Consider the following 17,245-nt stretch of genomic DNA (forward strand, 5'->3'; position numbering starts at 1 on the left):
ATATAGGAGGAAACTGGGTTAGTGATGCTCTTCTAGCTTAAGGGTGAAAAAGTGAAGAAAACAGCTGGTGGGGAGGCCGGGGTGAGGAGTTACTAAATAAGCAAGGAACATAAAGTTTCAGTTAAGTGAGATGATTGCATCCCAGAGATGGGCTCTACAGTCAATGATAATGTAAAAACTTAAGATCTCAGCTAAGTATTCTTATCACAATAAAAAAAAAAAATGGTTAAAACTGATACAAAATAGGGGTGTCTGGGTGGCTCAGTCCATTAAGCGTCTGACTCTTGACTCTGGCTCAGGTCATGATCTCACGGTAGGTGCGATCAAGCTCTGTGTGGGGTTCTATGCTGACAGTACAGAGCCTGCTTGGGATTCTCTTTCTCTTTCTCTCTCTCTTTCTCTCTTTCTCTCTCTCTCTCTCTCTCTCTCTGCCCCTCCCTTGCTCTCTTTCTCTCAAGAAATAGTTTTTTAAGCTTTAAAAAAATTGGTATAAAATACAAACTCCACGTAATTAAGAAACATCATGTGCGCAGGTGCACCAAGGAGCGCCGGGTGCATCACGTGCTGGGGGAGCGGGGCTCCTGCTCCTACCTTTCAGGGACACCCAGTAGTGCTTCCACTTCCTCCGGGTGGCCGACTCCACCTTCTTGTTCTTCTTGTGCACCAGGAAGTTCTTGACGGCCAGCGCCCCGGCCTTGCGCACCGTGCCCTGCGCGGCCGTGAGCAGGATGTCCGACTGGCCCGGGGAGCTCAGGGTGCCGCTGCTCTGCTCATCGCTGTGCGCCGAGCCCGCCTCCTCCAGGCTCTCGCTGTTGGTGGTGCTCATCTCCAGCTCCCGCCGGAAATTCTCGTACACCCCCTGGCGGGCCGCATCCCCCGTGGAGCTGCTGCCGCTGTCGCTGCCCACAAAGGCGCGGCCGGTGGGGGGCGAGTAGCTGGAGTTGGTGGCATTGGATCGCCTGGACAGGAGGTCCGTGTCGGTGGTGGCCCCTTCGATCCCGCTGTCCGCAAACTCACTGCCCTCGCCGGCATTAACATCCTTGGGAGCCGAAAAGGGAGAAAAAGAAGACGTACATCATGCAGAGAAGCAAGCCACAGACCGTGTGGCCGCAGGGCTGCGCGAGACCCACGGGGCGCTCCTGCTCCCACCGGTCCTGGGCCAATGACTCCTCAAGCCCCCCACCCACGCGAACCTAACCTGCCCGCAGAGCGGCTCAGGAAGACCACCACGCCACCCTGGCGTGAATGTGAACAGGCTGAAATGTTTAAGAAATTTATATATTTAAAAACAAGGAACGTTCCAGAGAACTCACCATGTATCTGACTTAGGTAATTAACTAATTGGCGAATCCGCTACTGAGCTTCTCCCACCTCATCAGTGGGCACCCCTCATCAGTCTGCCCAAAACTCCAGGAAATTCTGCAGGCTGATCAGTGCTTGCAGAGGTAGGGGTTACGATGGAGAACAAGGTCTTTACAGCTAATACTTCTTTTCCCCTCTTTTTTTTTTTTTTTTTTTTTTTTTTTTTTTTTTTTAAATAAAGAGCCTGGAGTTAGGAGTCTGTTTTGTAATGTGGGGACTAAAAAGATACCTAGCATACCGCCTCACCCACTCACCCAGCAAGGACCCATGTCCCACGAGCAGGCAAGAGTCCTCATGCTGGAACCAGCTTCACTTCTTGAAAACAAGCAGCCTCTCACCCTGCATGGAGCTAAATAAGTCTGTGGGGCCCACAGCTCCAGTACAGGCTCTCCAATTACCTTGCCCTTTCAAAGCCGGGATGCTAAGAGCCCAAAGCAAGCTACTCACTGCCCCCGGGCCAAGTGACAGCTTGCGGCAACTGCCAGTGTGGGGGGGTATCAATTCCCAGTCTAAAAACATTTGGAACTTCCAAAGCACAGTCCCTGCTCTCGGGTTGAACACTTCCGGGACACAGACAGGTCTGTTCTTAAATCAGAGTCTTAACTGCACTAAAGCGCGACCGGCATATCCATAAGCAATAATTAAATAATGGTAGTCATCAAGGAAGGATAATGACAGCACTATTGGACAGGACAGCTCAACAGTCTCACGGGTAAGAAGTCAGACTGATTTTTCTCAAAGGAAGAGAATAGGAACAGGGGTCTGACATAGTGATATAGATGGTAAAGTAATACATGCTTTGGGGATTTAACCATTTTTTGAGCCTTAAGTCTCATAAGCATCTAATTATGGTTCGAAAATGTGAAAACTGACAGTTCTGGGTTGGCATAAAAATGAATGCTTTGGGCTCAAATATTTGCTGAGAGGCAGTGGGGCCGAATGAACCAAGCCACAGACGAGCACTGTCCTGCGTGAAGCCCAGACAGGTGCTGAGCCCGGAACTCTAAGCATCACAGGCAGTTCTAAGTTAGGGCCTCAAAGTTCACTTCACCTTCATCGTGAATAGATACTAAGTGAACAACTGAAAGATGGGCGTAGCCAGATGTGACAAACAGGAGACCCAGAACGACAAATGCTCTATGATTCACTCGTGTGGAATCTAAAACTGTTGAATTCAGGGGCGCCTGGGTGGCTCAGTCGGTTAAGCGTCCGACTTCAACTCAGGTCAAGATCTCACGGTCCGTGAGTTCGAGCCCCGCATCAGGCTCTGGGCTGATGGCTCAGAGCCTGGAGCCTGCTTCCGATTCTGTGTCTCCCTCTCTCTCTGCCCCTCCTCCGTTCATGTTCTGTCTCTCTCTGTCTCAAAAATAATAAATGTTAAAAAAAATTTAAAACAAATAAATTATATATATATATATAAGAATGTTGAATTCATAGAGCAGAGAGTGGAACAGTGGCTGCCCGGGGGTGGGGGGAAATGGGGAGATGTTGGTCAAAGGGTACAAACTCAGTTATAAAATTAGTAAGTTCTACGAATCTAATGTGCAGCATGGTGTGTGTGTGTGTGTGTGTGTGTGTGTGTGTATATATATATATATATAGTGAATACTGTACGTACACTTGAAATTTACTAGGGGAGCAGATCTTAAGTGTTTTCGCCACAAAAGAAAAAAGGTAACTGTGTGAGGTGATGAATGTGTTAATTAACTTGATTGTGGTCATCATTTCACAATGTATACATATATTAAATCATTATATTGTGCACCTTCAAAAACAACAACAAAGAGAACTGTATGCAAAAGGAGGAAAATACGTAACTTTATAGTGGATATAGCTGCAAATGCTATCTCAGCCAGGTGTTTAAGATTAACTGGGAACCCTCTCTACTATCTACAACTGTTCTGAAAGAAAGAAAGAAAGAAAGAAAGAAAGAAAGAAAGAAAGAAAGAAAGAAAGAAAAGAAAGAAAGAGAAAGAAAGAAAGAAGAAAAGAAAGGAAGGAAGAAAAGGGGCATTTGAGTGGCTCAGTTGGTTAAGTATCTGACTTCAACTCAGGTCACGATCTCACGGTTTGTGAGTTCAAGCCCCACATTGGGCTCTGTGCTCACAGCACAGAGCCTGCTCCGGATCCCCTGTATCCTTCTCTCTCTCTGCTCCTCCCGCTTGCTCTCAAAAATAAACATAAAAAAAAAAAAAGAAGAAGAAGAAGAAAGAAAAGAATAAAACGAGGAGGGAAGACAGTAGCAGGAAGTAGTTAAGATATCTTCTAAGGACCAACTACATTTCCAGTGGAATTGAGACCCATGGGATTTACAGAGCCTTAAGGGGGATAAAGAAACTGTGGGTACCACTCAGGGGCACACTGCCCTGCATCTGCTGTTCCCATCACTTTGCTATCTGCCGTCCCGCCTATTAACTGCCAGCAATGGTCAGGAAGGAGCCAGATCCAGTGGATAAACATCCTCTATACAAACAGAGAAACACAGTTAAGAACTCACATTTCTCCCAGCAGGGATACTGACTATGTCAATAAGACAGTAGGTAAATTCACCATTACTGATTACTCAAGATAACCATGAGTAGTGGGAGATGAGGAGTTTGTGAATTTCCTAAACATCTGGATTCATCTTCACGTGCCCCGATCTTTCTCTGGAAGAAGCAAAACAATCCGCGACAAAGTCGCATCTAAAATGCAAAGAGGCGAGAAGCTTCTCTGTAAGACAGGGAGAGATCAGCTACATGGGTAACCTCCCTAGTCCATGAGAGAAAGGCCTCGGAACGTGGGGGAGAATGGACTCAAGGCGTCTCGCAATGCCCAGAGTTCAGCTGCGACAGCACCTCACAGATTCTGTCTCAATAGTCAACTCCATGCCTTGCCCTCCCCTTTTTTTTTGCCAACACTGCTTTTTCCAGGTTTTCCCAGCAAAATCTGAGTGACTATCTACATGCCTTGACTTGCCAGGCAAAGAGCTCAAAGCCCAAAGCTGGGGGAAGGGGAGAGAAGGGATAAAAGAGGAGGGAAACAAGAAGAGACCAGACAGGCCAAACCCTCAAGAGCATGTGTCTTGACTGTCTACTCTCCCACAAACCATTTCCCCCTTTACAGAATGCCCTGAGGCCTCTTTTGAAACTAGGAGTTAAGACCTTGGTAGACACTCACCTCTCTGTCAGACCTGAACATCTGCTCATAACAACTGATGCTCTAAGCTTGCAGTGGCCCAGGCTCTGTGTGTTCACCTCCCGGCCGACCACTAAACTAAGCAGAGGTGATTACCCCAGGTAGGAGGCCTGCTGGCCCCAGCCAAGCATGCATACCTATAGAACGCACAACCCATGTAACCACCGAGGAATGCTCTGGACCAATGATCCAAGCCGACTCCACCTCATCTCCACAAGTGGCTAAGCAGGCTAAGTGGTACACGTCCCCCACTGATATGTGACCCAGCCTGTTGGGAAACATGCCGGCTGCCCAGCCCCAGGCCCTATTTGGTCATGAAGCTTGGGATGTCCCAAATACTCATCATGGGAAACCAGAGGCACTACTCAACACCTGAATGGTCAATGGAGGGCTCCCATGACACCAGCAATCTCCAACTTCAGTGTGGGGAAGAATTATCTGTAGAACTCTACTACCCAGATGCCTAAGTGCCACACGAGAAATACAAATTTATAGGTCTAGGACAAACCAAAGCCAGATACTCTGACAGAGAGGCTCTGGGTTCACACTTTGGTTTTTGTTTTTATTAAGTTTTCATCTTAATTCCAGTTAGTAAACATACAGTGTTGCATGTATGTTTCAGATGTACGATAGAGTCACTCAACATTTCCATACATCCCCCTGTGCTCATTGGGTTCACACTTTGCAAAACACCAGGCATCCCTCTATGGTTGCATCCCAGATGCCCATCACTCTCAGATGCCAGGATGCATTTCACTGTAAAGCATTTTCCAACAGCTCAGAAGAAAGGCAGTACTGGGGTCACGGAAACATTCTTCGGTGGTCATCTTTCCAAGGGCTCCTCCTCCTACCCACCTCAGTCTCAGATTCCCTCTCTCTTCAGAAGCCCCTGAGAACCTCCCACTGTTCCTGGCAGCAAGGAATCTAGAAAACCAACCCCTGGGAAGAGTCTCATGGGAGCCTCAGCAGTGCTTGTAGCATATGCAAGGTAGGTTCCTACATATCACCGGAGACATCTTAGCATCTGATAGGTCCTAGTATTTAATCAGATACTGAATTTTAATTCAAAAGTCAAAGCATATCTGGGGCGCCTGGGTGGCTCAGTCGGTTGAGGGTCCGACTTCGGCTCAGGTCATGATCTCCCAGTTGACGAGTTCGAGCCCCGAGTCGGGCTGTGTGCTGACAGCTCAGAGCCTGGAGCCTGCTGGGTCTCTCTCTCTGCCCTTCCCCCCACTCATGTTCTCTGTCTCAAAAATAAAATAAACATTGAAACAATTTTTTTTAAAAAGCCAAAGGACATCAAGGGAAGTGGTAAGACCCTAGCTACACCAAGAAGTAACTCCCAACATGGTGCACGGTCTGGTTAGAGACTTCTAGGAAATTGCTCAAAATAAAGTCTCCATGTTACAAACACTCCACTGAAGAGGCTTCCGATTATACACAACATTCATGGGGTAGAGAGGCTGTTAAATCCTGCTCTCTCTGGACAAATCCTCCCAAGCCAGATTTTTAGAGCACTCACCAGTTTCCACTGCACTGGCAGCTTCCCAGCATTAACGTACACACTTTCCTCTTGGATGCACAAGTGGCCAGCTGTAGCCCAAGGCCCGCTACAGCTGCGAGGCAACAAGAGTTTTCATAGTCATCATAGCTGGGCCACAAATGCCTAAATGAGCTCCAGTATGAACATGGGGGAAGCAAGTGGCAAATTTTAAGCCCGTTTTCACCACCTCGCGAAGCGAAGGGCCACGCAGCCCTTCCACGCAGAAGAGTGTGGACTAATGATACACTGTGGCAAGGCTCAAGTTGTTTCGGGATGACTTGCGAAATACTCTTAAGGACAGGGATTCTATGTTAATGAAAGGTGAGCACAATTTTGAAAAGGTAATTAATTAGCCACAAAGTTCAAGGGCCGTGGGACAATTCAAGGACCAGTAAGATCAATCAATCAATCATTTACTGTAGTTGTAAGTTGAATACAATTAGAAACTATTTTGTTGGCAGGGCGCCTGGGTGGCTCAGTTGGTCAAGCATCTGACTTCGGCTCAGGTCATGATCTCGTGGTTTGTGAGTTCGAGCCCTGAGTCGGACTCTCTACTGTCAGCACAGAGCCCGCTTCAGATCCTCTGTCCAACCCCCCCACTCCGCCCCTCCCCTGCTCGCTCTTTCTCTGTCTCTCTCAAACAATGAACATTAAAATAAGAAACAACCAACAACTATTTTGTTGGTTACTTTAATGTCCCTGATGAATCCAGCTTACTTTCATCATAGCTGGGCCACAAATGCCTAAATGAGCTCCAATAGGAACATGGAGGTGCTGACCTCCTGTATAGAGAAGCTCAGTCAAGAAGAGCTCACTGAATTTGTGGGTTGAGGAAATTTCAACCTGCAGAAGCTTTGAATTAGAACGATTTTTGCCGTGTTAAATAAATTCTAAAATACTCCTCCCTTGGAACACCTGGGCAGCTCAGTCAGTTAAGCGTCGGACTGTTGATTTGGGCTCGGGTTATGATCTCAAGGTTCATGAGATCAAGCCCCGCATTGGGCTCTGTGCTGACAGCAAGGAGCCTGCTTGGGATTCTCTCTCTCTCCCCATCTCTCTCTGCCTCTCTCTCTCTCTCTCAAAATAAATTGAAAAAACATTTAAAATAAAATAAAAATAAAAACAAAATAAAATCCTCCTCCCCTGATTTCTCATCTTATTTTTATCCCCAAAATGTAAGTAAGTACCCCCCCCCCACCCCGCCACACACACACACACATGCACACACATGAATGAATACTGTCTTTGGCTCCCAGCATTCCCTCCTTGGTATACTCAGTATATTCTTAGTATGCTCTTCCTTGGTAATCTCAGTATGGTCAATACTGATCCTAGGGAAATTACTTTGGGCCAATTTGTGCCTCAGTTTCCCCATCTATAAAATGGGGATAACAGTCATCTATTCTTTAAGACACTTTATAAGATAATGTGGAGTTAATCCAACAGAAGTTTCTAGAACTGTGCCCAGCACATAGTACCTGCTCTGAAGTGTTAACTCTAATTACCGCTCATTTCCATCCTCAGCCTTACTTTCATCTCAGCCCAAGGACAGAAGGCACTGGCTGACCTCACTCCCTAGCTCCCTGCACGAACATGGAAAAGAGGTGGCTGATGAAGAAACTGTGGAAAACAAGGGCTCCTGGGAAAAACAGGCCGACCAAGGCTGGTGTGAACCAATGAAACCCCTTTCAAGTATTTTCACATTCACACAACAGCATAATGACCTAAGAAAATGGTGACGTTTTCTACACTGTAGATTGATAAGTCCAGGTCGCTGTCACTAATAATTTGCTAGAAATATTTCAGTGCTACTTTTGCATTGCTGTAAGGCTCCCCCCTCACCCCCAATGTCCACTGCCTTTTTGCATTTCTAATTCTGAAGTTTGTAAATTCTACCCCTAGGCTTCCCGCTATCAGTCCCCGTGCACATGTCCCAGCTCCTTTTGAGGCATTTCTGAAACCCGATTCTATTTCCCCCTTCTCCCTTTCCCAAGGCAAAATTTCCAGACCTTGTTATGTTTCCAAAACCTCTTCCCTTTTTCTCTAATGATTCCCAATGGGAGTGACTCAAAATTTCTCTCAATCACAAGGACGGGAAGCGACGTTTTTACCGTTGCTAAAAAGCGAGGCAGAAGTAAGTTGGCAAAGGCTTGGCACGTTGCTTCAGGTGACTGCAGCGCGGGGACCGCCTTTCTGTCTACGTCAGTGAGTCATCTTGTCTCTTTTCATCTGGGTTTCTATGTAGGTGCCTCGAACCCTGTAGTCATCCTTCCCCTCATCCTTCCCCTCCCCACGATGTATCTATCACATGGTCCCGCAGGCTCCTGGCGACCTTTCTTAGAGCCACACCTCTGGTTCGGCAACAAGCTGTCTCTTCCCTCATCCTTCCTCACTGCACCCTGCACGCCAGCTGCTAGGTAACCTCCCAGGAGCGCGCGGAAGGCCCCTCAGCCTGCCTTTCAAAGCCCCCAGCGAATGTCCAGCCCTCGCACTGGAGCGCTGGATGTACCTGAAACTGAAGGAGTCATTGCAGCGCACGTTCCCAACCTTTCTGGCTTTCAGGAGTGTTTACCCTTCAAGGCTCGGATCCCACCCCTCCCTTCCGCAGCTTGAAGATGTTTCTTTCCCTCCTCCAGTTGCCAGGCCATCTTCTCGGCATCATCTCAACCCTCCCCCACCCCCCGCCCCCGCTGTGCTCCAGACACACTGGCCTCTTCACTATGCCCCAAACACAAAGGGCACATTCCCACCTTCCAAATCAGTGGCCACTTCTCCTTCGAGTCTCTACCCAAGTCTGCTCTCCAGAGGGAGCCAGGCCTGACCACCCTGTCTCAAATTGCCTCCTGTGTCCCCCATTACTGCATCTTCCTGGCCCTGCTCTCCGTCCCACAGCATGTTGAATGCTCATTATGCTAATTGTGTTCTGCGTATACACCCCCATTTCACCCTGAACTAGCCAGAAGAGCTCAGGGACCTTTTCTTGTTGACACATCCCCAAGGGCACTTCAAACAAATAAACCCACCTTGGAATGAATGAACTGCTGTTCATGTTCTGCCAGAATCTCCGAACAGGGAAAACAGTTTCTTGAGGATTACATTTTGGTTGATTTAAATGGTTTAGTCATTTCCAGGTTCAGCTCATGCTCGGCTACGGCCGAGGTGACAAATCAATCCTACTTCTCATGCTTAACTTTGCAATCTACAAGCAATCCCATTTGATTATGTTGTCTATGGGAACAACCAGACTTGATTTAATATTTTTAACTTAATTTTTTTTTTTTTTTAAATAGAGCAAATTAAGAAAGACATGGTGGGCTGTCCTACGGCCCATCTTAGATAATCTGCCAACAGTGGTCCAAAGCAAACGGGGCCCAAATGATAATGGAAAGCCTATATTGGCTCTTTCCTAAGTTCTACCTTGGGCTACATTGGAGACCCTCTTAGCTCTTCATAGCAGGCTGGCTGGGAGGGCGCTAAGCTCCCAATCCCAACCCCTCCTCCTCCCCAGTGATGCTAGGAAACCAGCATTTTCATCAAGGGACACAGTTCCTCCTCTTCAAGCACTAAACTAAAAATGTGAATTTCAAAGGCTTGAACTTCCCCAGCCTCCATTAGCATAAACGAGCAGCTCTCAAAGTGTGGACCAGGGATCCTTAGATCATTTCAGGGTAGACAGGGGCTCTCCCTTTTCCAAATACCTGGGCGAGGCCACATTTTCCCCCTACCGCCTGACCAAACTAGCATATCACAAAAGAGTGAATGCAGAAGCAGATAGGCGACTGTCAGGTCTTATCTGCCAGAAACCACAGAGGTTTGCAAAATGTAAAATAACACCTCTCTTCCCACTAATTTTTTTAAATTTTAGAAAAACAAAAAATTTAAATAAAAAGTTATTTGCGTGAACACGTAATGGGTGTATTAGGGCTATTTTAAAACAACTCAATGAGCATTTTCTTTACTTTTCTTTTTCAATTTCTAATGTGATAACTATGTATGCATATAACCCAGAAGCAGAAACAGAAGTCTTCTTGAGTCTGCCATACTTTTTAAGAGTTCAAAGGGGTCTGAAACGCCTGACAGAGCCACCCCTCAACCACCTACTCGCCCCACCCACTTCCCAAAAGGAGATCTTGCCGAACACGATGGGCTTGCTTTCAAAACTACCTCATTGCTTAACGGAGATGCCAGAAAAGAGGAAGATCAAGGGGAAAGCAAAAAAGCAGCACCAAACAGCAGTTGGAGAAGGGAAGGAAGGGAGGGTTTGTTGTTGTCGCTGTTGTTTAATTTTATACGAAAATACGTTGTTTCGTGAAGAATTAACCTGAGGTTATTAACCAGAAGCTTCTAGATGGACTTTGGGGAAACCATGGAACCCCGGGAATTGAATGCAGAAGGGCGGTCCATGTGTTTCTCTAAGAAAAAGATCCAAATTTTTTATACAATTCTCAAAGGAGTCTGTGACCAGAGGTTAAGCATCTCTTGGATGCTGAGGTCAGGGAACATACTTATTCCTGAGCCATTTTTAAGTGGAAAGCAAAATCAAAATTTAAACACCAACACAATTTTCCTAGGAACTCAAGATCGTCTTCTGACAATGCTGTACCCTCTACGTTGCTGAAATCGCAGATTCTGTGACTTGCTTCTCCAAACCAGAAAGCAAAGCTTTCTTCTAAAGCTGTTGTGAACACCTCTCAGGAACCACCGTCTCGGGCTATGGGGGTGGATGTTCCCGTGTTCTTTTCAGCCAATCACCCTTTTTTGCTTCTGTACCAGAACTGAGGATTCTCATCTTAAAATCTGAGGACACAGGAGCTGAAATCTGTTCAAGAATGAGAGGTCGCATGCCGTGGGATGTGGGATTCTGAAGAATGGCCCTGGGTCAGTGAGGCAGGAGACCTGGATTTTCATCTAGTTGGGACACCTTGTCACCTCATCTCTTTACATACACTTCTTTCCATGAAAAGCAAGGGGGCTGGACACAGAGGTGATCTGTGAGCTGGAAATAAGGCTGAAATGAATCCCTGCCAGTGGCCCACAGAGACCAGAAGCTCTGGTCTTACCAGTGGAGAGCTCTCTTGCCTTACCCCGTTCCCACTCCATACTACAGTGTGAAGGATTTCTGGGAACACTGAGGTAGTCAAATACTGCACAAACACACGAAACTACCAAGAGCGTCACATCTCCACAAGGGGCGCTGAGCAGGGTCCCCTTGCTGTCTCAAGGCTGTGTCTCCCTGAGACATTCTTGGTACAGCTGCTCCCATTCTCATCTCCTAAGAGGATGAATGAAGCTCTCCTCACAAGTTATGCACAATGGAGCCAAGCCAAAGCTTCCCTCTGAAACACGGAACCTGGCTAAAAGACGCCCCATCAGTTGGCGGTTTTCTTCTTCCACCTCACCCACTGCAAGTCTCAGAGACAGAGGAGGGCTGAGCTCTAAAATATTAAGTCAAACTTTTCCATCGCAACTAATGATCATTATTGACTAAGCTTGTACAGTGTGCAAGACACTGTGCCGGGAGTTTTGCGTTCTCTCGTGTGGAACTCACATTACCCTATTTAAAGAGGCACCGAGATCCATCTAGATTACACGATCAACAGATAACAGGGCTCAAACGGACAAGCTCAGATCTGCTGGATTTCAGAACCTCTTTGCGTGACACCAGGCTGCCCCAACTCTGTTAACCACAGGAATTATCAAGACGGTAAAAGTTCAGTCCGAAAGACCGGTAATGCATCAATCAAATCAAGGGGCAGTTTCCTCTGTATTTCTGCAGAAATCAATACAAGTAAACTCTGCTTTAAGTGGTGTGGGTAAACCCTCCCAACAAATGAATACCAAACTGATTCGCAAGACTAATTTTTAGGCATGGTGCACACGCGCGCGCACACACACACACACACACACACACACACACACTCTCAAACATATTGAATTCAAGAAATAACTCCTCAGCACTCACTGTGCAGCAGACATATGACATGTGTCACTCTTTCAAACCTAAACATGCACTCCAGTGCCTCATGTTTTAGTAACACATCCAACTACTGAACAAATACAAAAACAGGGAAAACGGTCAAAAACTCTTTTTCAATCATTTCAAATCAAATTAAGTCGTTCACATTATTTCAGATAAAACATATTTTATCCCAGGCTCAGAGGCCATGCTCTGGGGCCAAATGTCTGCCAGAAACTCTTCTTTCTGGGGAGTAATATTGCTGACAGACAATTCCAGATTCAACTACATCACCAGGGCAGATGAGGCGACTTTAATGTCTATGATCCAAGCCCGCTGGAGAGATCCCCTGGGTCAGAAACTTTTACCAACAACAACAACACAAAAAAGAACAAAAAAAGAATTCTTTTCAAGGAAGCTTCCACACCCACCGTCTCTTAAAATACACTGTTTGGAACATAGTGGGTTCTCAAGAAATTGCGTTGGATGAACACGCCAAACTTAGACTAGGAAGCGTGGGTGGAGGGATAGTGTTGTGCATAATTCTGGGGTTTGTTTCAAGTCATTAAAGATCCTCACTCAACATATAAAGTCAATACGAAAATAATACTTCCGTTTGTTTTACAGACTCCGCAAAAGGTTTCCGTACGCAGTATCCCATTTGGTTCTCCCAGTGGTCCTGTCCGAGGCTGGTGGCACTCACCCTAGACAGAGAAGGAGCCCGTGGTGCACGCAAGATGGAGAGACTTGCCCAAGGTCACCGGTCAGTGAGGAGTGAGCCAGGATGTAAATGGAGTCGTCAGGATGCCTCGTCTGTTGCACTCTGCGTTACATTAAGCTGCCTAAGCAGTGACTTTATGAGACCACATTCAGATGATCTCACTTCCATATATTAACGATTTTAGAAGGCGACAAGCCAAAGATGGAAACATCATAGAACAATTACACGTGAGCGCTTTCAGTGGCACCCGCTCTGAAGGAGAGAACCGCTCTGCCCCTCTCTTTTGGGTGCAGTCGGCCGTGACTCAAAGGCTCAAAGCCCCACCCGCGGGGTGTGGGGTGAAACAGAGGTCCAGCCGTCCCCCGCAGTGGAGACCCGGAGCCAGAAGACGGCCAGGCATGCCTCTCAAATCTCACACAGAATATGTGCTACCATGGCACTGTTCCAGGGAAAGGGGACAGTCACAGGTGATGTTCCCCTTCTCTGAACTCTGAAGGCCGGCAGACCATCTCTTTGTATCAGCTCTGCGTGGCTCACTCAGTTGAGCATCCGACTTCGGCCGAGGTCATGATAGCACAGTTCATGAGTTCGAGCCCTGCGTTGGGCTCTGTGCTGACAGCTCAGAGCCTGGAGCCTGCTTTGGATTCTGTGTGTGCGTGTCTCTCTCTCTCAAAAATAAACAAACATTTTTAAAAATCTAAAAAAAAAAAACAAGGAAGGAAGGAAGTTCTGACATGTGCTACAACAATGCATGAACCTTGAGGGCATGATGCTAAAGGAAAGACGCCAATCACAAAAAAGGCAAATACTACATGATTCCACTTATATGAGGTCCCTATAGTAGTCAAATTCAGAGATGGAAAATAGAATGGTGGTTGCCTGGGACTGGGCGGGGGTTGGGGGTGAGGAGAGAGGTTGGATACTGGGCTTCAGTTTTGCAATACGGAAAGGGTTCTGGAGATGGATGGTGGTGATGGCCGCACAGCAGTGTGGAGGGACTTAATGCCAGCGCACTGGACACTTAAAAACGGTCAGCGTGGTGGGGCGCCTGAGTGGCTCAGTCGGTTGAGCGTCCAACTTCGGCTCAGGTCATGATCTCGCGGTCTGTGCGTTCGAGCCCCACGTCGGGCTCTGTGCTGATGGCTCAGAGCCTGGAGCCTGCTTCCGATTCTGTGTCTCCCTCTCTCTCTGCCCCTCCCCCGCTGATGCTCTGTCTCTCTCTCTCTCTCTCTCTCTCTCTCTCTCTCTCTCTCTCTGTGTGTCAGAAATAAATAACATTAAAAAAAATTTTTTTTTAAATGGTCAACGTGATAAATGTTATGGGTATATTTTTCCCACAATGAAACATAATTTTAAAAAGAAAAGGAGGGGAGAGGTCAAACACGTTCCCTTTAGTCCATATAAACCCAGAGGAACATACAGTTAACTTTTAATTATTCGAATACAGAAATCTAGAGCAGTAAAAGAAAAAACAAAACAAAACTACCCCCTGATGACCTATACATGAGAATTTAAAATTCCAAAGTAGGGGAACCTGCGAGGCTCGGTCGGTTAAGCACACGACTCTCCATTTCGGCTCAGGTCATGGTCTCACGGTTTTGTGGGTTCAAGCCCCCCATCAGGCTCTGTACTAACAGAGCAGAGCCAGCTTGGAATTCTCTCCGTGCCCCTCCCCCATTCACGCTGTCTCGGTCCCTCTCAAAAAATAAACTTAAAAAAATATATTTTAATTTAAAAAATAAATAAAATTCCGAGATAAAATTAGAAACCTGAGATTTTGGACACTTAAAAAAATCTGCTCTCCGGGGCACCTGGGTGGCTCAGTCGGTTAAGCGGCTGACTTCGGCTCAGGTCATGATCTCGCCGTCCGTGAGTTCGAGCCCCGCGTCGGGGTCTGTGCTGCCAGCTCAGAGCCTGGAGCCTGTTTTGGATTCTGTGTCTCCCTCTCTCTGACCCTCCCCCATTCATGCTCTGTCTCTCTCTGTCTCAAAAATAAATAAACGTTAAAAAAAAAAAAGAATCCATTATTAAAAAATCTGCTCTCCAGCAAGAACACAGAGAGTCTAATGCCAATTTTCTTTGCCTCCTTCCTTAGGTTCTCCACCATCTGCCCATCATACTTAGACCCCCTTCACCTTGAAATGCCTGTTTTGCTTGCACAGGAGCAGTACCAGAGGTACACCGACCACTGGTCGGGTCAGAGGGCACCTGCTGTTCCCCGGCAGACCGCACTGCCGTTAGCCGGTCACCCTGGTGGCTGACATGCCTTTCGACGCAAATGGGCTTGATCTGGATTTCTGATCCGAAGCCCCATCCTGCAAACCACGAGCCTACCCTCGACCCAAGTCAGGCCTCCCAGAACTCTGCTACGGGGGCACAGCAGGACCAGAAGAGGACTTTGGTCTCACCTGGTCCAAGCAGGAGGGCTTGACAGGTCCTTATGCTCGTGTGAGTATCATTACCGGTTAAGGTGGAGAGTCCTCTTTCCGTTAGCAAGACACTTCTTAAAAACCTTTGAAAAATGTCTTCCCACCCACCCTCTCGTGCCCTAGACCCCGAGGCAGGCAAGTTGAGCATTTTCACTCCCATTTTTCAGAGGAGCAACTAGAAGGCAGGGTTTGCCCAAGGTCACACAACTAGTTGGCTGCAGAGTAGGAACTGGAACCCACCCGTGTTATTCCTTCCGCTACACCTCCCTCCAGAGACAGGGCTGGCCAGCATCGCAAGGAACAGGAAATTGAAATGGCTCCTGGTAAGACAGGAAGGCTGCCAACCTCCGAGAGAAGTTGACAAATGACCAGAGCCCGCCCTGAGTCGAAAATGCCTCCTCAAAGGAGCTTCCGACTAACCCCTTCCCACCTGCGGTGCTGGAGACAGGAGCTGTAAGAGGCCACAGCCCACCATGCCCATCTGTCCGGGGAGAGGAAGGAAGCTCAGAACCAGCGAGCTGCTGCGGCAGATCGGAGTTGGACAGGCAGTCACTTCCCAGTAAGAACTTAGCAGCTTTAGTCTCACTCCCGCCACATCACCCCCCGCCAAACACACACTCCTCCCTTCATCCCACCCCTGCCCGCGGAACGGGAAGCGGGGCAAAGCAGAGGTGAGGCCAGCCCTCGGGGAAAGCGGTACCACCTGCAGCAGCCACCGGGCAAACAGGGCACAAGCCACTAAGAGACGGGAATCTCGCGGGAGCACAATCATGCACTAAAAGTCATGCACCGACTCCAAAACATGGAAACAGACTTCGGTCACTTTACCTGAGTTGTTTTTGCTCTTCTGCCTTGCATGCTGTTGCTATGGCTAATTTGTGGGTTGGTGGCACCTTCGGAAAGACAGTGAGATTTCCTACAGGGGAGTGTGTTGTAATTACTGTAAGGAACAGAGTCTTCAGCAGCAGCCGGTGGCATCTTATGGTTTGCAAGCTCGGGGATATCAGACACCAGATTCCGACAGTAGCCTGCAAATTTGCTCCTTGGCCCCCCGTTTGCCGTCACCCCGGAGTTTTTCTGAGCGTACAAGTCACCCAGGGAATTGGCACGCTGACAGGCGCTGAGCCGCCGCGGACTCGCCCGGGGTTCCATCCCCCGAGCCTCCTCACAGTCTTTCTCTTCAGTGGAAACCAAGATTTCTTCGTTGCTTGTTAAATGTTCTTGGCTCAGATCGGAGAGTGAGAATTCCAGGCTGTCCTCCCGCCAGATGTCTGCAGATTTGGAGCGCTTCTTCTTAAAGCTCGCCGTCTCCATGAAAGCGGGCCCATTGGATGTATAGGGATGCTGCCTCCTGCCCCCGTCAGCCAAGTACGCAGCGTCATCCCCGTAAAGCCTGCTCTCCTCCGAGTCTGGCATGCTCTGCACAGAGGCGGCTGTGAGGACGATGCTGCTGTCTACGCTGGGAGCGACAGAAGAGTCGGTGTACGACACGGGTCTCAGGCCCATATCCACTCGGTCCACCCAGATGGGGCTGCCGAAGTCCTCCAGGGTGCCTTCTTGGGAGAAGGGCTCCAGGCCATTTTCGGCCAGAGACTGGGGGATGCTGGGCGTGCTGCTGGACCGCGTGCTCACTTCGGAGTTCCTGTGGATCACCTTCCCCGAGGACGCGTGCCTCGTCCGCCGCGCCTTGTGCGACAGGCGCAGGGAGCGCGACGTGTGCTTGCGGCCCAGGCTGGCATGCTTCTCTCCATAAAACTCATGCTCTACATTTTGACTTTCTGCGTTTCCCATGGTTTTATGGTCTGTAGCACAGGGGGGGGAGGGGAAGGGGGTGGAAAAAGGAGGGGATAATTGAGTCACCAATGGGTACGGGCAGTTCAACAGAAAAGAACTCAGGGTGCAGGGCGGGCAGACAGCTTGGCAGGTCACAGCGTATCCACCTCTCTCTACCCACCCGGGAGGTGCTCGGTCTCTTACCCGGTGGCAGGTGAGAACCAGCGTCATCCACTGAGATGGGCCCTCCCGAGATGTGTGAGAAGAGCCTCAGCAAGATGTTC

The 17,245-nt window shown here is 48.2% G+C and overlaps 1 protein-coding gene across 6 annotated transcripts in view; it reads right to left on the reverse strand.

Moving 5' to 3' along the window:
- Positions 1-17,245, reverse strand: part of TIAM1 (TIAM Rac1 associated GEF 1) — a 396,054-nt gene that overhangs the window by 119,874 nt on the left and 258,935 nt on the right. For all 6 annotated transcript variants that reach the window (XM_047874694.1, XM_047874692.1, XM_047874689.1 and 3 more), the window contains 2 exons: positions 16,017-16,990; positions 592-1,039 (listed from right to left, as the gene is read on the reverse strand). In XM_047874694.1, coding sequence (XP_047730650.1) covers positions 592-1,039; positions 16,017-16,979 — 1,411 coding nt within the window. In that variant the 5' untranslated portion in view covers positions 16,980-16,990. The remainder of the gene's footprint in view (positions 1-591; positions 1,040-16,016; positions 16,991-17,245) is intronic.

The sequence above is a fragment of the Prionailurus viverrinus genome, chromosome C2 (genome assembly GCF_022837055.1).
Source record: "Prionailurus viverrinus isolate Anna chromosome C2, UM_Priviv_1.0, whole genome shotgun sequence".
NCBI lineage: Eukaryota > Metazoa > Chordata > Mammalia > Carnivora > Felidae > Prionailurus > Prionailurus viverrinus.